A 25,079-nucleotide genomic window follows, 5' to 3' on the forward strand; every position below is an offset into this window, starting at 1 on the left:
CTAGTTCGCCCAAAAAATAGAGGGAGGATCTAGTCTTTACTTTTCTACTTAGAATTTGTAATTAGCACTCAGGATTGATAGAGCACCAGTAAGGAATGGCATTTTTGTAGAAAAGTTTTATTGCTTAATATTAACAGTTTGGTGTCTTCCTAAAGTGAGTTTTCACATACTCAGTTTTGTAACACGTCCTTTACTGTACATACATATATTATAGCATCCGTTGTCTTGTCAAACCATCATTTAGGCCTTGTAGTTTCTGCCAACTGTTTAAAAACTTTATTCATGTGGAGTCAATGAGACTATTTATGAGACTAAAATTAAGTAGGTGCAAGTGTTTGCAGGGTCAGGGACCAGTCTTATTTCTGTGAAGGGACTATTTAAGGCACTCTAAAAAGACAATGAATTCTGTATTTATCTTCAAAGGATGAAACACTACTGCTACAAGCAAATGTGCTCTTGGCTGACAGTTTTGACATCTACAACTGACATTTAGAGCCTAGAGATGAAACTTGTCAATCAAATCTGTTATAAATTGATGTGACACCAGTTCATGGGTAAAACGTATTTAAATTGACAATTTAGGTGTGCAGAATTTAGGAATATATGCCTGTTGTAAATGATATATACCAGCCACACACCGTTCAAAAGCATTCCAGGCAAACCTGTTTGCAGATTCAAAACCTTGTCTGCTATTTTTAAAAGCCATTTTATACTACCTGTTTAGATTTCATTAGTGTCCACTTATAAACATTAAAGATGTGTGTGTAATGTTTATATACATAAAAAGGAGGCCTGGAAAGAAAGTGGCAGAAACAGAGGGGATTAGGTAATAGCAGCAAATTTATATTTCCAAAATCGTATGAGAAATACAAACAAGTAATCAGACACCGCTGTTTCCAACCTAAGGAAGAGTAACCACTGAAGCTGTACTACCAGCAAAACATCTGGTAGAACAGCAGCCTTGTTATAGTTACACACAATTAGCTGAAGGTATATGGCTGTGGAAGAGAGGAGGCCTAGACAGAGCACACTGTACTCTCTCTGTGGCTGGCACTTGGAGCTATAGCCAGCATTGAGGCCACTCTAAAGTATGCCAGGGATAGGAATGGCCACCCAGATTTGGCATTGCAAACTGTTTCTTTGCAACTCCCCTCCCCAGCTCCTGTATTTAGTGTCTTTTTCTGAGGAGTATCATTGTTGTCCCAGACTCCACAAAAATTGCAATCCCATCCCATGTTAATTATAGGAATTTCTAGTGAGATAAATATTCACAGTTGGTATCAAATGGATATGAATCCAGTATAGAAGCCTAAATAAACCAAAAATATTGAAAAAACATTTCATTAACAGAAATTGCATGTACATTTATTCTTTACTGTACTTCTACCTTCATGGGCTGTGGCATCAGTAGAATGCTAAAAGACCATGAAAATAAAAACCACAAAGAAGCAATTCAAGTTAAAGCAGCAAATCAGACAAACTACAACTTTATTATTTTAAAACCAGCTCAGGAGAAAACAGTGATAATGATTAACAGGATTAAAATGTTGAAGACATTACACTTCTCGCGTTATACTAAAAGGAGTGTTAAAATATAATGTATCTGTCTGAAAGCTTGAGCACGGACTACATGTACTTATGCTGTATCAGAATATACAAACAAACATTCTTAACTCTCAGGATTTAAAGACGAAGAAAATCATAAAGTAAGCTTCTAATTTCATGATAATGATAGGATTTGACAATTCAAAATGAGAACACTTTTACATGAGGGAAAGATGACAATAAGTAGTCATGCTGTTGTACATACCGAATATTCGGGGGGAGAGGGAAATCAATGAATTGTTACTACTATGGTGGATTCAAAATAAAAAAAATTCTTGACATTCGAAAATCCAGATTCCTGTGAAACTGAAACCTAAATATTATATTGCCTGCACTATATCATTAGAACAATACCTTATGCATTAAGTTCAAAATTACATTTATTAAATGGTGTATATTTCAGATTGGCAGAAACCCCGACAACAACATCAAAACAAAGCATGCAAAATATAATTGGGTAGCTAGAAATAAATATTTCCTGCTAATAAGACAAACTTTTCCCCTTCCAAGTAAACCTTTGTACAAATAATCAAATATCAAGTACCTTTTACAATTTAGTTTAAAAATAAGACTACAAATTAGGTAACAATTTTAGGGTAGAATAAAGTAATAAATGTATTAAAAACATTAATTGGTTTAATCAGGAAAAAACCCACTGTCGCTGGTGATGCATCATATACATAATTTACATTTGGCTTCTACTTTATTGCCAATACAACTGGCTATCAGCATTCCACTGTATCTTACAGTATGTTCTATTTTTTAAAAACCAATTTTTCACAATACTGGCAATAAGATACCATTTATTGCTAGTTTTCCATCTTCTAACATTTGGGGTTTTTTTGAGTGACAATACATAAGTGTTAAGTATCAATTTTTATTCACCAGTTTTTTTTTTTTAAACAACACACATACACCCCCCCAAATAAACTGATGTTATTGTCACATACCTTAAAGCAGTTTCTTCTAAATGTGTGAATTTTGTTGCTTATAAAAATTAAGGACAAATAAACACTCAATAGAGCCAAGTATAGTGTGGCCAAATGACACTCAGCGCTCCACTAATGAATTTTATTCCTGACTAGCAACAGGTTATGAAACTGCTCTTGACCAGAAACTTTAAAAATTGTGCAATTTATGAGGAGGGCCAATGTCCACTGGTAATCTGTAGCATAATTTGAATTGGTGCATTTCACAAGAGTAGGTAAACCCTGAATATTCAAATCTTCAGGTTATCTGAAATTTATACTGGTCCAGTAATCATAATTTGAATTGAATCTGATTAAGTTTTATAAAATACCAGTTTTAATATTTTGCATGCACACAGAGTCCTTCATAAAAAAAATCAAGATTTATTTGTATTCCGTTTTGAAGTGGATGTTCCACTTTTTATGAAATAATTCTTCAAACTGTTTCTTGTTAGGAAAAAACTTGAATTAAAGATTTTATATTCAAAAAACAGCAAGATATGTAGCTAAACTTACACTGAAATACTCTTAGTATTAACAAAATGTTAACAAAAAAAATTACATGAATGCAACTTTTCCTTCAAGAAAAATTCATGGGGGAAATTAAATGTTTCAATAGCTGAATTCTTGATACTTTTCTTTGAAATTCTTTTTGTATACAATGAGCAGCGATGAATGAAAATAGAAAGCTACAGCATAAAACTCACGATTTTCTCAACAACAGTCTTCAATTATCTATTTTGAAAGCCCAGAACTAAACCAGCATGCAACACTGGCTCATCTTGGATGGCAGATTCAAGGATTGTTCAGTGTTACTCTGAAAAATCTTCTTGAAGGGTGCTTTGAATTTCAACAAAGCCTGTGGAAGTATTTCTAAAAGGATCTGCTTCAACCCACTAACTATAATCCACATGGCACACTTAAATCATTCCAGCAACGCCTGGCTCTGTGAAGCACATCTAAACTATTCACACTCCAGAATTGCTGATCGAACAGAAGGATTTATTTTTCCACTATGGGCGAGTCATGAGTTACTTGTTCTGAGGTATGTATTAAGGCTGTGAAGGTCATCTGTTAGTCCCACATTTTGAAACTTGGTTGTTTTATGGCTGAACAGTCTCTGCTGGGATGAGATTCCCTGTAGTATCCAGCTGCATACACTTACAAGAACACGCAGAAACTGGACACTCAGTATGGTCCCTGCATGAGAAAGGAAACTGGGAATTATAACATTGTAAAAGGAACAGCTTTGTAATCTCAGTTCTATATGTCCCAAAATGTAAATCTGTGCAGCAACATAACCAAAGAGAAATCAATAGCTGAATTTGAAATAGGAATAATTTTAAAATAGCAATAAAGCATACAGGATAAATCAGCAATAAGTTTTCTGAAAGCAGAAGATCAGCCCTTTTAACTATATGAAAATATAGGCAGAAAGGACATACAAGCTCAAAAAGTAAGTTTCACACTGTCAACTTGAAGTAGATTAAAATTAAGATGACACTCTCTCTTGTTCTGTCTGCATCTCTGAAAATGATCTCTCTCATATGTAAAATTGTGACATATTCAAAGTTTAAATTCAAGACAGAGAGTTTAATATAGTGTGACAAATTGGTGCTCACTGTTGGGGATATTTGAGCCCAACTGCAGGAGGCATAACATGACATCTAGAAAGAGAGAAGACCCTAATTTAATAAATCCGACAGTTTAATGGGATAAAAAGCTACTTACTGTGCATGACACAGAATAGTTAATGGGCAACATGCTACATCTTGCAATAAATCATGAGGCAACCTAGAAACTAATCCTAGCCATGCTGTCAGAATACAACTCCAATGAACCCGACATTTGACACCTGTCCTCACAACGTAACATGAGAAAATAGAAAGGAATATGTTTTTAACACAGTACATCAAAATTTAAAAAAGACAAAAAAAGAAAAAAAAAATCAGGACTGTCAAAGTGAAATCACTATTTACATTTGTGAAATTAACACACACTCCTAGATCCAAAGCAATACTGACCCCCCAGTACCATGATAAACAGCAGCCTTTTGTCCAACTGGCAAGTTCTCCACTTTGTCAGACTGCTTCCACAGGCTGCCAGCTTCCCTTTCTGTTGGAACACCCCTAACAATGGTTGTCCCCCACAGGAATTCTCTATTTCTTTGATCACTATGTCAGGATAGATCTCCCCTACATCTTTCCAAATAAAACCATCAAGCAGCATCAGTATGCCAAGACAGTCAAGGAAAAGAGAAAATTTGTTCACATTTACAGCTGTTTCTAGGTAGGGCATGGCTTTCAGCACAATGGCACCCAGGGGTTAATTGGATGACTGGCCATTACTGGTTATAATGTCCTGTAATCACACACAACTGTCTTGAATCTAAAGCAAAAAGCTCAGACTCTCCACTGTGGGATGATAGCAGAAATTTGGCTCTGCTGACATATACATTCCACGCAAAAGCTAGCATATGAAGGATTCAAAAATCAGGAGATGCAGAGTTAAAGCTGAAATCTCAACCTCAAGCTTGGTTCACTTGTGCATATGCCTTAAATTATATTTTTATGTAATACCATACAAGTAAATACAATATATAATAAAGACTACACCCAAGGAAGTATGTGTCTTATATGTCACATTAAACATAATTTATGTGAGAGCCTATATGTTTAATTATATCAGTTTACCTGAACCAGCTGAGCATGTGTCCAGCATGACCACCATGCCTGCAGTTGTGGCACCACGTAAACCAGTTGTTAAACTGGGCTAATTTCTTGTCCTTGCTAAGATCCACCTTTTCATCCGACTTTGATACTCCTATGGATAGGTAAGAAACTTTCAGTCAATATCTGTGCTATATTGGAGTATTAAAGAACTTAAAATTCAAATTAGGAGCTTGATTTGGAACCAGAAATAAACTGATAAATTAGTTAAGAAAAAGTTATCACCTGAAAATAAATGAAAATTAGAATCATCTATTAAATAACTAACTATCTTGAAAGCTTTACCATTTTGAAGAAAAATGCCATTTCTCATTTGAGCACAAATATTTTAAAGTATTAGTGTTACCATGTGTGTATTTTACATGACTTTTTGGTACTCCCAAAGCTACTGAGATCTTACGAAACCTACTGAGAAGCCAGAAGATATGAGAGTATTTGCAATGCATTTTATAAAAATCACTTCCACTCCAACAGAGGTAATTAACATTTTCACCTATTTATTAATTTTGCTAATATAACTGGAAGGATAAAACAAGCAATAGAATTATATTGCTAAGCTACTGTTTTAGCTCTTACTGTCTCAGTAATTTCTTGCCTATTAATAGCTTCATTTCACACTATTTCTTTTGCAATAACTGCTACATTTTCTAATGTTACCTATTTCATTGTGAGGATTTCTTTTCTGCTTTGGAAGAGTTACTCCAGAACCTCATAGTAACATATCAATAAGCTATAAATGGAAACAATTGTAATAAAGAAGTCTTAAAACGGAATGGTGAAACAGTTGGAAAAGGTGTGTGTATGTATAACACAATAGTATACTCCATGTCTGTAATATCACAATACTGAACTATAAACATGGTTAATGAAAGAGAGCTTCAAACACAACTTGTATAGAATTTAACTAGTAAGACTCAAGGATGTTACAGATATGAAATAAACCTCATGACTGCACATCTGAGGACATATTAGTCGGCTAGTTAGCAATGAAATTTTTGCAACAGATATTATACATATGGGGGAGCATCACAGTGTGGCTGGCCCTTATGGGGAGTCAGAACCCAGTCTATCCATGACAGGCTTCTTTAAAGGAGAAAGAGCCCATCTGTAAGCAATTAACTGCCATGGGGGTGTGCTTGGCAACTAACTAATGAGCCCCTGAACCTGACAGGAGGCTACCAGAGCTCAGTTGGAGGAGGGTGCTCTTGGAGAGAGGAGCTCCCAGAGACTAGCAGGAGAGCTGCTTGCCTGTTAACCCTCTAAGGTGACAAGTAAAAGGACTGAGTAAAGAGGGACCAGCTGGGGAGAAGCTAGACTGAACTCTAACCCAGCTCCAGGACAACAGTGGGGAATTCCTGACCTAAGGAGAAAAAAGGAGTACTTGTGGCACCTTAGACACTAAAAAATTTATTTGAACATAAGCTTTTGTGAGCTACAGCTCACTTCATCAGATGCATTCAGTGGAAAAATACAGTGGGGAGATTTATATACATAGAGAAAATGAAACACACACACTGTAATGAGTGATCAGGTAACGTGAGCTATTACCAGCGGGGGGCGGGACCTTTTGTAGTGATAATCAATGTAGGCCATTTCCAGCAGTTGACAAGAACATCTGAGGAACTGCGGGGGGGGGGGGGGAAGGGAACAAACATGGAGAAATAGTTTTACTTTGTGTAATGACCCATCCACTCCAATCTTTATTCAAGCTTAAGTTAATTGTATCCAGTTTGCAAATTAATTCCAATTTAGCAGTCTCTCACTGGAGTCTGTTTTTGAAGTTTTTTTGTTAAAGAAGAATTGCCACTTTTAGGTCTGTAAATCGAGTGACCAGAGAGATTGAAGTGTTCTCCAACTGGTTTTTGAATGTTATAATTCTTGATGTCTGATTTGTGTCCATTTATTCTTTTACGTAGAGACTGTCCAGTTTGGCCAATGTACATGGCAGAGGGGCATCGCTGGCACATATCACATTGTTAGATGTGCAGGTGAACGAGCCTCTGATAGCGTGGCTGATGTGATTAGGCCTTATGATGGTGTCCCCTGAATAGATGTGGACACAGTTAGCAACGGGTTTTATTGCAAGGATAGTTCCTGGGTTAGTGGTTCTGTTGTGTGGTTGCTGGTGAGTATTTGCTTCAGGTTGCGGGGCCTGTCTGTAAGCAAGGACTGGCCTGTCTCCCAAGATCTGTGAGAGTGATGGGTCGTCCTTCAGGATAGGTTGTAGATCCTTGATGATGCGTTGGAGAGGTTTTAGTTGGGGGCTGAAGATGATGGCTAGTGGCGTTCTGTTATTTTCTTTGTTGGGCCTGTCCTGTAGTAGGTGACTTCTGGGTACTCTTCTGGCTCTGTCAATCTGTTTCTTCACTTCAGCAGGTGGGTACTGTAGTTGTAAGAATGCTTGATAGAGATCTTGTAGGTGTTTGTCTCTGTCTGAGGGGTTGGAGCAAATGTGGTTGTATTGTAGAGCTTGGCTGTAGACAATGAATCGTGTGGTGAGGCTCATTCACCTACACATCTACTAATGTGATATGCCACCATGTGCCAGCAATGCCCCTCTGCCATGTACATTAGCCAAACTGGACAGTCTCTACATAAAAGACTAAATGGACACATCCGACCCTCTGTCCCCCAGTAATAGCTCACCTTACCTGATCACTCTCGTTACAGTGTGTATGGTAACACCCATTGTTTCATGTTCTGTGTGTATATAAATCTTCCCACTGTATTTTCCACTGAATGCATCCAATGAAGTGAGCTGTAGCTCACGAAAAGCTTATGCTGAAATAAATTTGTTAGTCTCTCAGGTGCCACAAGTCCTCCTTTTCTTTTTGTGAATACAGACTAACTCTGCTGCTACTCTGAAACCTGACCTAAGGAGAGTGAACCTGTTTTGAAATACAACCCAGCAACAGGATGGCTGTAGACTCTTGATTTAAGGAGAGCGCCATTTGAGCTACAACTCTGCTCCAGGAAGAGTGGCTATGGACTCCTAAACTTGGAAGAAGACATTTGTCAGTATTAACCACAGCACCAGAAGTAGGGGTGGACTTGAGGAACTAACAATGGAGGTTTTTGTACTTTTTTTTTTTTTTTTAAACAGTTAACATGCTCCCACAAGCTGGGGTCGGGTGTATCTTGTTCTCACAACCAGGTGAGTGAGTGATTGCAAGCACCAAGAGGGAGTTGCAGTGCCAAAAGGGGACATGATCAAGGACACATCCCTGTCATAGGGAAGAGGAAGAGAGAGAATAAGTTTTATTATAATTACATTTTAGAAATGTAAAGTGCTTTAAGTTTTCATTTCAAGGCATTGATTAATCTTATTCACGTTTCATGTTGCAGTAAAATGGAAACAGTTGGCTAAACTTTCTAGTGTACACGTAATAAGTCTCCACCCTTAAAGTAAGAAGCGCATATTCTCTTAGATATATTTAATGGCTTTAACTGGCAGCCAGTGCCTTTGTTTTATACCCTACACTTATTTGTCAACAAGTAATTTACAACTTTAGTAAATGGTATTATTTTACCTACTTTTTGTTTATGGCATGAAATTCTTAGCAATTCTATAGTATATTTCCATCTTGAGATCACTTTACAAACATCAAATTAATCCCAACAATCCTGTGAAGTATGTAACTAAGTTTTATTCTCATTTTACTGAAGCAGAGAGGTCAAGTCACTTGCCCAAATTCATAAAGGAAAACGGTAGAGTCAGGATTAGAAATCAGGAATTCTTAGTTCTTCCCTGTCCTGTGTTCTGACTACTAAACTCACACTTCTCCCATGTGTGACTAGACTCCAGAAGACTGAAGTCTTGAACCATAGGATACATACATCTTCTTGGGCAGTAGCAGCAAGAGAAGAACGCTGGGCTACAATGCAGAATGTACCTCATCTACTTGGGAGAATCTACTCTCTAGTAGTGAGAGGGTAACCTCCATGTTTACTGAGGGACTTGGTAACTTACAGGCAAAAGGTCAGGAACAACTCATTTCCATACTGTCAGACATCAAAACAACTGTAATCAGGGATCTCATCATTGAACTGGGTGGGATTTGAACCAGTGAATCTTTCACTAAATGAGAGAGGTTTTTCAAAATAATTGTAAGACTAGAAAGAGTTACAAATGCAATGTCATTAAACAGGAGCCACTAATCATGTGCCGTTAAGTAGTACTGCATTTTAAGATTAAAAAGAAGGAGTTTCTTAAAATTGTGCCATACCAGGGCAGCTGGAAACTGGAGTCCCCATATTTATTAGGCAAAGTGCACAGCGAGGAAGGGGTTTCCGACAACCAGGACAACTTGTAACCTTTGACTTGGTTGGTGAGCCACTTACTCCATATTGACTAAAACCTCGACCCTGATGAGGAATGGCTGAACAGCTATAAGAGATTGATTTCCCACAGAAATTGCAACTCACAAATACCTACAAAAAAAAAAAAAAACACAGACAAGAGCCAAAATCAATAATAGGAATGAGATACTTGCAATAGGGTACAACCAATAAATTCCAGTTATGTTCATGGAGATGTTTTTGCTTTGCTGATTTAAGATAAAAAGCAAAAATCTCATCCAAAATAGACAATTGGCAACCAGCTACAGAATTAAAAAAAAACACACACTACAACACTTAAGTCACTAACAGCAACCTATTTATTTGCATTTGTAAAATATAATAGGAGTGCCTATCTGAGGTTCTAAACAGAACACGAAGGTAAACAGATATAAAGTTTAGAATCTTTAGAGATACAAGGCTGTAGGACTCTACAGGACACTATTTTAAGGAAAAATTATTGATTCTTGTGTCTTTAGCCATCTAAGGTATTTTATATCTTACACACCAAAAAAAACAGGGCACATTTTAATCAATATTTGTCACCGTATCGGTCAGTATTTTCTTACAGTGAATGGGACAAGCGTAGAGCTCAATGGGCTGCTGCAGTTTGAATGATTCTTTTTAGCAGAGGATGAAGAAACCCGCTTTCACCATAGAAAGTGCTGGAAATCAAAGTTGTTGAAAGGCATGTTTCTACTCTACTTATAAAATTATATAAAACACCTGCTTTAAAAAAAAAAAAAAAAAAACCACTGAACAAAAAATGAGCTTACTTTAATAAAAGACTTGACAGCTTATTTCCACTGTTTTGTAAGGTGAAACTGGATTTTTTTAAGTACTATTCTCCATCATCTAACAATCAAGATTGCAGCTTTTTGTCAAACCAGCGCCACCCTGCCTGCCCTAGGTATATTTAACAGGCTCTTGCAGCAACATTTTCAGAATGGCCTTAAACCAGGCCTTCCTTTCTGCAGGTGGAGGCCAAGATATAGCTAACAATAAGTACATGTCTCATTTCTCTGTGCATGTGTGACCGACCGACAATATCCTGAACAAATCTTATGAATTAAGTTAAACCTTATCAAATACTAATTGAATACTTTTGGGTACACTGCATTAAAAAGGCAATTGTGTATGTGTTATTGTAACAGTATGTATCTTCTCTCGTAGGAATGCTAATGCAATTCCTCCATTGTCAGCCCTTTGAAGCTACCCTCTAGAGAGGCGTGTACACACACACACACACACACACACACACACACACACACACACACAGTTCACACTCGATTTTCCAGGGACCAAACAGAAAGACAGGAATTTTAGATAAACGGCCTGGTTTTAAAAGGCCTCAGAGCCTTCTTCCCCAGCAAAATTTTCAAGATCCCTGGTTCCAAGAAGGTCTTAAATCCTTTAGAAAGGGTTGGAAGGACTGGGCCTACTGAAGGCACATAAGGCTGTGCTAGGTCTGAGCGGATGCTGTGATGAACGTGGGAAAGGAAAACCAATGGAGGTGGTTCTGAAGGACTAACTTTTTACCTTATTAAATCCTCACAAAAATATAATTCATGTTTACCTGTGCTAAAGGTTTTGAACTGGGATCCAGCTTACTCCTATGGATGTCAAATTCTGCTCGTTTATGCCAGAACCTCCAAGCATCCAACAAATTCCTGTAGTTCTCAATCCAATATTGAACCCTCTCATCCTTAAGTACGTCGGACGGAGAACCCTAAAGCATGAAATAAACCACCAACATACACAATACTAGGGATTTAAATATCATTTTTAAAAAGTACCCATTTAAACTATTCAAATTATATTGGTTAACCATTTAACCATTAACATGATGGGAGTCTGGGGCTGCCACAAATCTGTTTTAAGCACTAACTGCAATATATTAACGGAAAGACTAATACTTATCAGTTAACTATTAAATATCTTACATCCCTACACAATACAAAAATTATTTCTTCAGAGGGTTTCATATGATGTAGTAAAAGATATCTGAAGCAATACAACGTATTATGACTAAAGGAAACATTCAAAATTATCTGTTAAAAAAAAATTCAGCAAACATGAGCTATAATGCAATACTGCACTTTAGTAGTGTTCAGAATCCCATGTATCTTAAAAATGTACCAAGCTTTGTTACAAGCATGATATGCATATTGTCCAAGTATTCAATATTTTAATTCACAGATGATGATTAACAAAGTTTTATTGTTTACATTTCTACATAGTGCTTTGCAGGTACATAGCACTTTACACAAACATCAGCCCCACTCAAAAGAGCTTGCAATTTAAGCAAATAAGACGGACAGGACACAGAGATATAACATCAGGATGGGGAGGAGCATGTAAAAACAAGTGTGTGAAAAAGCTCTGCTTTCACACAGTTGCTATAGTAACATGGTACACAATGTTGGGTGGGTTTTTTTAACTAATATTTTCATTGTGTGTATTATACAAGGGAGGGAACGTGGGAAAAGGCAGAATTGAGGAGAGATCTGAAGGGGAGAGGGAGCCAGCATGTGTAGGATCAGGATGGACATCAAAAATTTAGAACACAGCACAGCAGAAGGGGTGTAATGATATGATAGGATACATTCACTCACATACACTGGTGCATACTTACCCCAAGCTTAAGTCTTGTCAGGTTGAAAACACTTGCACTCTGATATCCCTTAACAACCCAGACCCACAGGGCTTTAAAAGTAGATCAGACTTCAGAAGACTAAACTCACTTACCAAAAGGCAAGTATGAAAAAGTCAATGATGGTGGTGACAGCAACTCTGCCAACACAATCCAGAAGCAAAGACATGCTAAGAATCCAACTTCCTCTGCCACCAGTTCTGGGACATTTACCAGAGCAACATCCCTGGATCCTGCCTGGGAGCTCAATCAGTATCAGACCGTGGCTAGGTGTGCCCAGCCCAGCTAGTGGAAGGGGAAAGGAGTATTCCATGTCTTGCCTCAGAAAGAGCAATGAGAACCTCTGCTTCTAAGGTGCCAAATGAAACACTGAAAGTAAAGTACATACATCACCTCATTTTTTTAATACATGCTAAGAAGTACTTTTCAGTTCGCTATATAAGATTTATTACTATAGTGCTGAAGAATAATGGAGTAACCTGAAATTACTTCAAATGCATCCGATGAAGTGAGCTTTGGCTCATGAAAGCTTATGCTTAAATAAATTTGTTAGTCTCTAAGGTGCCACAAGTACTCCTTTTCTTTTTACCTCAGGAGAGAAATACTAACCTGGAGCATACAATAGCTTGCTGTCTGGACATCCCCGGTTCTATCAACATAACTTTCCATTAAGTCCACTCCATCTTTTGTCAGTCCTGTCAGCAGAATTCCTTCCAAGTTCCCAGCATCTTTCAATTCATTTGTCAGCTTTTCAATGAATCTATTCAGCTACAAAAATAAAAGATGTCCACCTTCATTTTCTGCTCATGACCTTTTAATGTGACCAATTTAGCACATGCCAACACTTCAACTTTTTTATTAAATTTTCTCCCTAAGAGATTATTTCAACTAAAGAGGTATCTGCTGGAATTTATGCAGAAAAGGAGTGTAAAATACAGAAACATCCACTTCATTGCATCAAAGTCAAAATCCTGGCAAATGTACCCAAGTTTCCTCACATGGTGGGAAAACAAAAAATGAGCCACTGTTTCAGTAATTTAAAAATATCCTTACCTACTGTCAAACAACCTATTTGATTTCTCTTAACTTAATCTGGAATAAGCATTTGCTGTTCTACCAGTACAACACATAATCTCCAAGACTTGATTTAAGAGCAACACACACTCTCTTTGAAAGAGCTTCTTCACAATTAGACAAAATTTAAGGAGCATTTAACCAGCAAAGAAACATTTTGTGTAGCTTAATCAGATTAATTTGTTACAGGCATGTAAAAGTGGACATTTCCCTTGAAAACAGATTGAACAAATTCACATGCCTAGATAAGATCACTAATTGAAGGATGCTTATTTTTTTTTTTTTTTTGGCTAACCTGACCACGTTTGTGTATGTGAGCCAGACAAAGAAGAAAGGGCAACCAAGAGACAGATTGTAAAACTTCCTCTATGCTGTTTGGGTGTAATGATATGATAGGATACATGCTCCAGCCACTGACACCATGCAAGCAGAACTCTGTGTCAGCATGAAGCTCCACTGAAGTAAATGGGCAATCACCTATGCAGAATCCGTTGTGGAATAAGAACCTATAATTTTAAGGCTGCTAGTAAACATATATTTGTTATAATCCCTGATGTAGAATATTAGTATATCTAAATTTATATACAAATTTCATATTTATGCTGTCCAACATCTGCTCATCTCCAAGTATTTCTAATAGGATACATATACAGTTAATACCATACAACTATTAACATAGTAACAGGCTATAAAATAGTGAAAGTATTAATATTGACCCTAATTATCACAACTGGAAATCAGACTGAAGGTATAATCTGATAATTTATTCCTTTTTATTTTCAGGAAAGGAACACATTGTATCATTACTTCCATTATTCACATTTTCAGAATTTTCTATAAAAAGGTTTTGATTAAAAATACAGGATGGCATATCAGCTTATAAGAATATTCAAACACACACTCACCTGTGCATCATTGAGGAATTTACAAGCAAATGCCACTCTGTCTCGTACTGCTACCTTATTCTCATACTGTGGGGAAAGATAGACATATATAGTAATATCAGCTCAAATTTCCAAGTCACTCACTGCTTCTAAACAGAACACTAGACTTGCTGTATAAATAATACCATGAATTTCATTATTCACATGAGTAAGAGGTGTCCTCATATTGTGATGTTAAGTGCCAGGTGCCTTTTTATGCTTAGACTTAGTCACAAAACCATTACCAGGGCAATCTACCACAATGGCAAGAGAGCCGGGCCCAATAAGTTGCACTTCAGTCTAAGGAAAGCTGGCAAGTCACAGTGCTGGTCCATAGTGTTTCCAGCATGTATAGTGGAGAATACATCCAAGCAGCAGGGATACATGCAGAGTGAAAAAAGGAGAAGGCTGGAAAACATGTGCTAGTGAGAGAAGAAAGATGGGAGTGGATGATGAAGTGAAAAGGAAAAGTAGACAATGATATTAAATTGTCTTTCTTGGGGAAAAAAATCATATTAAAGACATTAAAATAACCTCAATAATTCTGTTATTTATTATTGGTATTATGGTAGCACTAGAGACCTCAAATGAGACTAGTGCCCATTGTACTGGACACTGTACAAACGGGGTAAGAGACTCCCTGCCCCAAAGAACTTACAGTCTGTTTAAACAAAATAGATCTCTTTCTAGCTGTTGGCTTAGGGGTACAAATATTCAATTATCTTACAGCTCTTCTAATCTTTCATCCATACAGACCAAAACCCCAAAATTAGAACTCTTAACAGTTACAGATTAGCCTACAATCATTCTGTGGAACACCGAACAGTTAAAACAAGTTTATCTCCTAGACAGGTTCAGAGAACAATTGCGAAGGTACCAATACCGGCCACACAATCAGAGGATAACCACACAATTGCTTTCTACAGTCACACATTACAAGTAGGGTTGTCGATTAATCGCAATTAACTCACGTGATAACTCAAAAAAAAAAATGAATCTTGCTCTATTTTATCTGCCATATATTTCATATTATTGTAGTCTCGGATGATGACTCAGCACATGTTCGTTTTAAGAACACTTTCTTAAGAACACTAAGAACAAAACGCAAAGAAGGAACCAATGTGAGATTTCTAAAGATAGCTACAGCACTTGACCCAAGGTTTAAGAATCTGAAGTCCCTTCTAATATCCGAGAGGGAAGAGGTGTGGTGCATGCTTTCAGAAGTCTTAAAAGAGCAACACTTCGATGCGAGAACTACAGAACGTGAATCACCAAAAAAAAAAAAAAAAAAAGAAAAATCAGCCTTCTGCTGGTGGCATCCGACTCTGATGATGAAAATGAACATGCATCGGTCTGCACTGCTTTGGATTGTTATCGAGCAGAACTCGTCATCAGTATGAAGCATGTACTCTGGAATGGTGGTTGAAGCATGAAGGGACATACGAATATTTAGCTCATCTGGCATTTAAAAATCTTGTGATGCCAGCCGCAATAATGCCATAAGAATGCCTACTCACTTTCAGGGGACATTGTGAACAAGAAGGGACAGCACTATCTCCTGCAAACTTGTTTGTCTGAGTAATTGGCTGAACAAGAAGTAGGACTGAGCGGACTTTGTTTTGTTTTTGAATGTAGTTATATTTTGTACATAATTCTACATTTGTAAGTTCAACTTTCATAATAGAGATTGCACTGCAGTACTTGTATGAGGTGAACTGAAAAATACCATTTATTTTTACAGCACAAATATATTTAATCAGAAAAATAAAGTGAGCACTGTACACTTTGTATTGTTGTAATTGAAATCAATATATTTGAAAACGTAGAAAAAACATCCCAAAATATTTAAGTAGTATTGTATTATTAACAGTGAGATTGCAATTAATTTTTGAATTGCTTGACAGCCCTAATTATAAAGGTAAAATTGTAACACATAAAATACAGAATACAGTTTTCTCTTTAATACATTTGGCAATCTAACATCTGTTAAGGCAACTGTATTTGCTTTCTGCTTTTTTTTCCCCTTCTGTTACTAAGGTCTGGCCTCAATCAAATCATTCTAATGGAGTATCAACACTCAGATGCTTCTTTAAAAAATCCTGCTGACATTCTTAGGTCCTGAGATTTTCAGGACAGCAAAGAGTACATCTTTCATTGGAAATCCCAACCTGTTTTTTTTTTTTTTTTTTTTTAAAAAGGTAAACTGGGAAAAAAAACTCAAGACTTTTTAATTTCAAGTATATCTTTTATTTAAAAAAGTTACCATTTATTTATTATCCTTCCCTTTATCTGTACAGTATAGGGTAAAAGCACACAAAAGACCAGACTTCATGGGAGGAGACCAGATTTCACGGCCCGTGATGCATTTTTCATGGCCATGAATTTGGTAGAGCCCTATGCATAGGATTACCCTATTCTACTATGCCAGCTGTTTTAAGAAATTTTGATTTGTTTTTCCAGAAGATTGACTACCTTGCTTATGCTTTATTTTTAATATTTTAAAACATCCATTTTCTAGCAAATTTAAAAAAAAAAACAAAGACAACAACTGAGTGAAATTGGAATGCTCACTTAAGGAAAAACACGGGAGGAAATTTGATTAATTTATTCCTCTTCTCTATTTTTCCTTCCCTCCCCTTTTGCCATCTTCTCACTCATTTGCTTTCCTACCTGGTTAAGTATTTTCTTAACATTGTCTTTTTAAACATTGTTTGAAAGAGAGACGATCCCAACTATAATTTTTAAAGGGTTATTCATGTAGTTTTGTATAGTTTTACAACGAGTTTACAATTAAAGAAAAAACCTAAATGAACTCTCGTCATAGTAAAACTTTTAAAAGAACTGACATTTTTAGCTAGAATTTTATTCCAATATTTTATGATTTTGTAAAGGAAATATTCACGAGAAAACGACAAGCATCAGGAGGAAGTAAACAATAATAAATTCTAGTCTGAATTAAATTCAAAGAATTCATGTATAGGCCTCTGTATATATTCATTTAAAGGAGGTTCAGTGTGGCAAAAATTTTCTTACCAGAACTCCATCATACGAACCAGATTCACTTGTCAGAAAAGCAAACATGGCACACAAGTAGGGGTTGTTTAGTTGTAATCTTAGAGTGCTGCACATTTCTCTCCAAAGGGAGTTCTTCTCATCTGTATATCCTGATAAAGCCATTGCCACTACATTGAGGTTTAGATCACCTGATTAACAAAACCAACCAAGTATAGGGATAAAAATTTAGAAGAACTTGTCCAATAAAAACTTTACAATAATCCGAAATAGCCCACATATGCTGACATTCAGACATGCTTTCCTCACTCCCTGCATCACTAAACATTAAAAACTAATGAAAAGCAATCTATTTACATAATATAAAACTGAAACACACCTCCATAAAAGATTGGTCTCTGGTATTTGACTAGATATCAGCATTTTTAGGGTTCTAGTGGGTATATTTTGTACAGGGCATGAGATCATCCCTTGCTCTTTTGAGAGACTAAGACCAATGATGCATTAAAAAGGGAGTGACAGATTAGAACTTGTTAAAAACTAACATGGGGCCCAATCCAACCCTCCTGAATTAAGTGGTTGTTGTATCAAGGGTGTGTGTATTCACTTGCTGCCATTAATGCCCTGATGGGGTTTTTATGGAAGAGAAAACTGATCTAGTAATATTAAGGCAAAATAGCCACAACCAAAAAAATAAAAAATAAAAATTAGAACGTACAAAATACCTTTTTCAGAAGAAGCTCCTTTATTTAGAATCTGTATTGCTCGCCGTATGTCCAAGTTGAAAAGTGCAACAGCAGCAGCTCTCTCCCAGTCTCCTTCTTGTTCCAAAGAATTTAGAAAGGGTTCCACATCTAAATCAGTTCCCTTCTTTATCCACCCACAGAGCTGCAAGGCCAAAGACCTCTCCTCACTTAGATACTGAATAATATCTGCTTGCCTATCGGACCCACTCCTGCTATGCCTCAGATTCTCTGTTGTTCCTGAGAGGGAACACAATTTAAATCATTTGACAGACAGACAATTTACAACATTTTAATTTCCAGCTTCATAGAAAACAAAAGATAGTTTTACAAAAGAACACAATTACTAAATTTTTGTTTTACCATTAGTGTAGAATAGAATTTGTTGTAAATACATGGCTTTTAGCATGTACATCAAACTGATATTTATTTCCAATCGAGTCTTCTTACCAACACAACACTCTGGAAACTTCATTGCTCCTATGAGCTTTGTAATAGATTTGAAAAAGCAAAAATTAAGCTTAAAAAGAAATGAGGTGACAGAACAGTACATGCTTCTATTATTACTAGTATTCTAGGGTTCATTATTTCTCTCAGCAGCCAAACACATTCCAGGTGCCTCCCTGAATAAAAAAAGACAAGATTCTTGCTTCAAGGGGCTTAGACACACCTTCTATAAGCTCCTTGAAGAAAGACTGAGATAAGTGAAACATCTTTTTATTCAGCTAAGCAAGAACATGGCATGTAGATAAGAGGGTGATTTTTTTTTTTAAATACACACACACCTCTCTTTCTCACACACACACACACACACACACACACACACACACGGAGGACATACTCAGTATTTTTGTTTACATCATTGATTATATAGTGACATATACAAAGAAGTATCCAGCACAAGGTCTATTTGGCGGCTGCTGCTGCATTCTTATACAGAAAAAACTATATTGTCAAATGGTTACAGAAAAAGAAATCATTTTCAAATTTTTACATATCAGGATAAGCAACATTTGAAATAAATCAAGACCTTTCAAATAAGTTGAAACCCATCTTGCTCTACATTAACAGACTTTCAAAGCAAACCAGAAATTCTGGGTGCTATTGCAGGAAAAATGTTTAGTTTCAAATTATTTATCCAAGAGCCAATTAAAAACTAATGTTTACTTGCGCTTCTGCATCATCTTTCTGCATATTCATTTTTTCTATTTACTTGAACGTGCGTTCTAATAAGTTAACAATTTTGTACATGTGACAAAAACCATACTGGCCTCCACAAAGTTTTTGTAAACACGCTACAGTATAATTATTATTAAAGTAGTAATGTTCTTACCCAAAGATGACTTCACAATTGATTTAATGCCTGCATAAACTAAGGACCCTTTGTTTCCTGTAAGCTTCTGATCCATATCTTCAGTATATTGCTTCATAAGTATTCACACATATAGGAAATATGAAAAAGTCTTAATGTTTAATTACAGGAGAAAGACCCCATTCTTTCAAATGTGCTTCTGTTCAACTAGTCTTACGTACCAGCCTGTCCACAATAGGATGCTCACCTGCAGATCACCACACTAATAGAAATGTAGTAAGCAAAATGAACTAATTTTTCCATAAATTAACATGATATAAGAAAATGGTATCATGCACTGCTGTCAAAGAAGATTTCCTTACTTGCTAATTTGTTTATGCATTGGCTAGCACCAGCTCACTCACTAGGGTTCTGAATAGCAGTCCCCACTAAAATGAAGGGCAGGTACAATCTACATAAGCAACTATCTAAAGGGATTCCACTTGGGGAAAAGGGTGAAAAGAGAAAGGTCAAGTCTCTTCAACAAGAAACTTAATGTATTCTCCCCTTAAGTGCCTACCCAAAATCCAAAAGTTGGAGAGACCTCAACACTTAGGGCTTTTCTATACATGAAATTATTGCTGAATAAGTCCATGTGCAGACACTCCTATCCCAAAAGTGCATTGTTCCTGTTTATCTTAACCCACTCTGAAAGTGGACGTAGCTAAACAGAAAGGAGGAATATTCTGGAAGAGCTGTTCCTGAACAACTTATATTTGTAGACAAGTCCATAGCCTGTAAATATTAGGGCTTATCTACATCGGGAAATATACAGGTATAATTATAATGTTATAATTATGCTGGTAAATTTTCCCATGTAGACAAGCCCTTAGTGAAAGTGTGCAGGGAGCAAAAGGTGACTGTTTTTTACAGTTTGTCCACAGATGTGTGTTGCTTTTCACCCAAATGGTAGCCAGGGATATAGCATGAAATGGACCAAGTTTTCACTAAGCGGGGGGGAGGGGGTACTTCTACTTTCTGACATATTTAACTCTGCCTCCAGGTTTGTAAATGTGACTGGGCCATAAATCAGGAAAAGTATATAACTGTCTAAATGGTTTGGAACTATTCAGGTAGATTTTTAAGAGTCCTATGCAATCATGCATGAAAAATTTTTAGCACTTACGTACTTTTAATCTTTAAAGTTCTTTACAAACATTAGTTCCTCCTTACAATACAGCCTGAAAAGTAGATCTTTCACTTGCAACAATGAAAGATTTCCTAAAATATATTTAAAAAAAAAAGAGTCCATATTTAATGTAAACACTACTCTGATCTTGCAAATGGATATTGGATTGCCTCTGTAAGTGTATTTTGAAATGTCCCAGTGAGGAGAAGGACATAAACAGATGTCTGGAAAGAAAAATACTAGGATTTTTTTCCTTCATTATTTTTTCCCCTGGGATTTGGAAATGTAGAATTTCAACTCCCATGTTTAATATTCAGAAAGTATTTGCAATATCTTGCATTATTTATAAGTCCTTTACACTTTGAGTATGAAATATAAATGGTCTACATAGAGACAAATCTGTATATAAGGTCCTTTACAACTTTCCTTATTTTACATTGCTTTACATTTTAAAGGATATAGTGCAGAGTGTACCAAAGTGACTTCAGCTGAGAATCTTCATTTCCAGCTAGAAGATGGTTTCTCCAGACCTGCTCAGTATCAAGGCCATACCTGGATAAAGCCCTGAGACGCATTTTGGTTGCTATGTCTTTTTCTAAGGAACTAGCCTTTCCTTCCTCTGTGCATTCGTACAAGTGTCGGCCACAAGCCCACATAAGAGATGTAACTGGACTCCATGCCAGAGAAATCCTTTCAAAAACTGTGAAGTCAGACATAGTTCTGTTGGGAGTCACAACTACCATTCGATTTTGACTTGTGGGATGCCATGCAAAGGAAGCAATATAATTTTCGCATGGCTGCACACTTCGTTCAATTATTGTAGGTTCAGTTTCATCTCCAATAGGTGTGGGAGTATGCTGCATATCATACAATCGAATAATATTACTATCCCTAGTTAAAGTAGCTAGCAGTCCAGTTCTTGTTGGACACCAAGCTACTTTTGTTAGGGGCTTTGGTTGCTCTGTCAGAGTCAAAACAGGCTTTTCAAATTTTCTGAGATCCCATATGGCAACCTGACCTTCATAGAAGGAAGCCACACGATCATGAAAGTATGGGTCTACAGTCACTCCCTGAACTGCCTTGGTATTTACAAACATTTTTTGGCTTGTATTTCTAAGGTCAAAGATAGCCAAGTTTCGGTGCATTCCAGCTAAAAGAAGTTTCTGGTCCCGTGGAAGCCAGCAAAGAGAAAGACAAGCATCATTCTGTCCTAATTCATAAAGTGGCTTCGTCACTACCAGCCCAGCTTCAGTATCTCCAGCTGAAAGTCTCACTTTCTCTGTGGCAACTGCACTCTCTGTGGTGTATTTGCTACTTATATCCCAGATCAATACTGAAAAGTCAGCCCGATGTTTATCTAGGCCAGCAGCAAGCCAATTGCTGTCCAATGGATTCCACGCTAAGGTATTACATTGCCGTGCATGTTTTGGAACAAATTCTTTTCCTATCAACTCTTTGGACTTTGAGTTGTGATCCTGGCCCAGACTGGTAAGGACAACTCGACCATTTGCTTGTCCAACGGCTAGAAGACATTCAGGATCATATTTAGGATACCAGGCCACACATTTCATGTATGGCGTGTCTGAATTTATTGACAATAATGTAGCTGTAGTTTCTTCTGATAATCGCAAGGATCCTGCTTTGAGTTCTGAACTCACAGCAGATTCAATGTGATAGAGGCTCAGTTCTGAGTCACATACAACAAATCTATCAACATGGTGTGGAGCCCAGAGAATATCAGGTTTGGAGCCACTCATGTTTGCAACTATAAGTCAATCCAACCGATTTAAAATTCTGTAGGAAGACTCAGGTGATGTCCATTCATAGGGAAACTGTTAAGAAAGGAATTGTAGTGGTTTTAGTGAACACATTTTTATATTCATTCTTTAGTTACCTAACTCATCTTTAAATTAAAACTAGGACAAGGTCTTGAGTTATTTCCAAGGCAAACATTCAAAACACCTATGCTTAGATTGGAACCTTGGGGCAATGGGAGAGAACTTTACAATCTCAACCCTCTTCTGTCATTGATATATCTACTGAGAAAAAATATCCAGCTAGCCTTCTTTAAACTGACAACAGGATTTCCCATGTGTATAGACCCTCTATGAATATTACTCCTTTATTACACCACCGTGAGCATTGAAGTATCAAAGCACCGATGTCTTCTCCGTGGCAAGAAAGGGAGAATGCCATGCCAACTTGCAAAAATGTAATGTCTCGTTAAAAAGACTTAAAAGAAACCAACTCATATACAGGCTATAGTATTAGCAGCACATTATACACCTATTATGATATTGCCAAGGGCATTTACAAAACTCTCAAGCAGCTAATTTATTTCCGTTTTGCTGATTAATGTTTTGCAATACAGAGAGATTCAGTACGGTTTTTACGCAGAACTGGACTTCATCAAACATTAATTCCCACCTACTATTACTCGGCTACAAAGAACCTGACTGGGAGGATTTTTTTTTGTGGCTTTCCCTCCTCAGGAACACTCGTTCTGCGTATCATTTTGAAGAAATCTGCCTTCTCCCCTGAGCCAAGTGCGCGTTTCTGGAAACCCACCCTACGGCGCGCTGCGGGGAAGGCTCAGCCCCACTCCGCTCACTCACCGCGTTCCCGCCTCAGACGCTCTCCCGAACCGACCCACGGCCCCGCCTGACGCCGCACCGGCGCCTTCGCTTCCGGGTTCGGTGCCTGAGCCGCCCCCCTAGAGGCCACAAGCGGCCGCCGATTCGCACGCAGCGAGCAGCGCCCTTTGCCCACGTCACCAGGGCGTCGGTAACCGATCTTGTCCCGTTCGATTGGCGGCCTGAGAGGAAGCCCCGCCCCGATGCCTCCCCTGTTGCCAGGGCGACTGCCGGGCTCGTCGGAGAGCGGAAGTGCTGGTTTCCCGCCGCTCCAGGGGAGCTGTGGCCGGTCGGGGAGAGCGCGGCGCGGCGCGAGCCTCGGGACCGCTCCACATGGGGGACGTGCACGAGGGGCCGCGGCCCCGCATCGCCACCAGCCACTTAGCGCAGCACCTCGGGCAGCCCGTTTGCTTCGTGGGCCGAGTGGAGAAGGTAGCGGGACCCCCCGCCCCCGCCGCGAGCCGCTCCCTCACACAGCCCCGTTTTGTATTCCAGTCTCTGGCTCCCAATCAGCACCTAGTCCAGTAAAGTGAGAAGTTACTTAAAACTCTAGTCGCTAAACATGATGTTCTTCTCTGACCCCTAAGGGGCCAGCCACGTGACCAGATCCCTACTTGGCTGGATCTTACTCAAAATACCGCACTGCCTGCCAGGCCTTTAGTTTCTAAAATCAAAGATTTATTTAAAAAGAAAAGAAAACGAGAGGAGAGGTTATATGGGCAAAGCAATCAGATACATACATAGGACTTCAGAGTCCATAGCGGGTTCTTTGCAGCATTGGTGAGTTTGCTGTCTTGTAAAGTCTGTCTGGCACACATGGAAAGCTTAGACGGGTCTATCAATCTTTTGTTCAGAGCTTCCGTTTGGAAAGAAGTTTCTCCAGAGGAAAGAAGCAGGACTGAAGATGAAATGGAGGGGATGCAGCTGCCTTTTTAGATGATCTGACTCTGCCATGTAAATTGTACATGCCTTGTCCCAAACGCAAGCTCACAGCACATGGGCATGGAAAATTATTTGGAGTCCCCTTGTAACCAGGGGATTTGCTTTTAATTTAGACCCTTTATTCTGATATTAAGGTTGTGACCTGCCCTATGGACCTTCCAGAGAAAAGCCACTGACCAAGGCCAACTAACTTTTCCCTTGAAAGACACCCTCCGATAAAGAATAGGCAGCAAGCAGTAAATTCTTCAACAACAACAAAATTTATTTAGGAGTGAAGGATTACAATAAAAGAGAAAAGAGAGGCAAAAATCAAACAGTAAAGGTTATAGATACAATGTAAAGGAAGCAGCATAAGAAATAAAGACAGTACTACAATGAGTTTTAACTATCACATACAACAATATAACAATACGATTATTCACTTACCACCATACTTTATAACAATGTATCAATTTAAATACATAGAACAATATATTAATTAACGCTTAATAGTTAACTAAATAGTTAATACTAAACATCCAATAAGTGCTCATCGGGCAGTTATCAGACGGGTAGGGAGATCTCACTCAAACCACAGGCATCCAGCTTTATTTACAGACAAGACCCATATGCTCTAGGAGTAAAAGGGAAGATTAACTTTACAAAATCTTCCTCAATTCCTTCGGAGATCATCTATGGTCCTTCTGATCTGTCACAGCTCGTGATCGGTGTTCAGAGAGTGTTGTCTGGGTGCTGCAGCCTGCTGGGTTGCTCACTGCTGCTTGTCGGCGGTCACTGCTGGGCTGCTGCGAAAGCCTCCTGCTGGCAGGGTGCCGGGAGCAACCATTGCTAAGGCTGCTGTTGCTGCTGCTGTTGCAGTGGCCAGCTTCCAAACAGTTCTTCAGCTTCTCAGGTGGCTTCTCTTGCGCAGGTATCTTCTCAGTTGTTTAGCAGGGGTCTGCTCTCTTGCTGGTTCCTATCCCTACATAGCTTTAGCCCG

At 38.0% G+C, this 25,079-nt stretch overlaps 2 protein-coding genes across 6 annotated transcripts in view; both read right to left on the bottom strand.

Moving 5' to 3' along the window:
- UMAD1 (UBAP1-MVB12-associated (UMA) domain containing 1) overlaps positions 1-23,917 on the bottom strand; it is a 197,469-nt gene extending 173,552 nt beyond the window's left edge. Inside the window, exons 1-2 of the mRNA XM_043507132.1 lie at positions 23,899-23,917; positions 23,141-23,626 (exon numbers count right to left, since the gene is read on the bottom strand). Coding sequence (XP_043363067.1) covers positions 23,141-23,626; positions 23,899-23,917 — 505 coding nt within the window. The remainder of the gene's footprint in view (positions 1-23,140; positions 23,627-23,898) is intronic.
- Positions 823-23,176, bottom strand: MIOS (meiosis regulator for oocyte development). Of its 5 annotated transcripts, none has more exons than XM_043509254.1 (11): positions 23,094-23,176; positions 20,986-22,357; positions 19,379-19,477; positions 18,028-18,285; positions 17,324-17,493; positions 14,273-14,338; positions 12,903-13,061; positions 11,217-11,369; positions 9,529-9,733; positions 5,267-5,396; positions 823-3,773 (listed from the first exon to the last, which is right to left on the bottom strand). In XM_043509254.1, the coding sequence occupies exons 2-11, from the start codon at positions 22,280-22,282 to the stop codon at positions 3,677-3,679; spliced, it is 2,634 nt and encodes an 877-aa protein (XP_043365189.1). In that variant the 5' UTR covers positions 22,283-22,357; positions 23,094-23,176; the 3' UTR covers positions 823-3,676. The 5 variants fall into 5 exon arrangements, 3 of the variants coding, with proteins under 3 accessions (XP_043365189.1, XP_038245925.2, XP_043365191.1); XR_006279395.1 differs by lacking the exon at positions 823-3,773 and adding an exon at positions 5,960-6,032 and having other exon boundaries at positions 5,289-5,396; positions 23,094-23,115; XM_038389997.2 differs by lacking the exons at positions 823-3,773; positions 5,267-5,396 and adding an exon at positions 5,516-6,032 and having other exon boundaries at positions 23,094-23,115.
- Positions 23,918-25,079: the final 1,162 nt, after the last annotated feature.

Source organism: Dermochelys coriacea, chromosome 2 (assembly GCF_009764565.3).
Source record: "Dermochelys coriacea isolate rDerCor1 chromosome 2, rDerCor1.pri.v4, whole genome shotgun sequence".
Classification (NCBI taxonomy): domain Eukaryota; kingdom Metazoa; phylum Chordata; order Testudines; family Dermochelyidae; genus Dermochelys; species Dermochelys coriacea.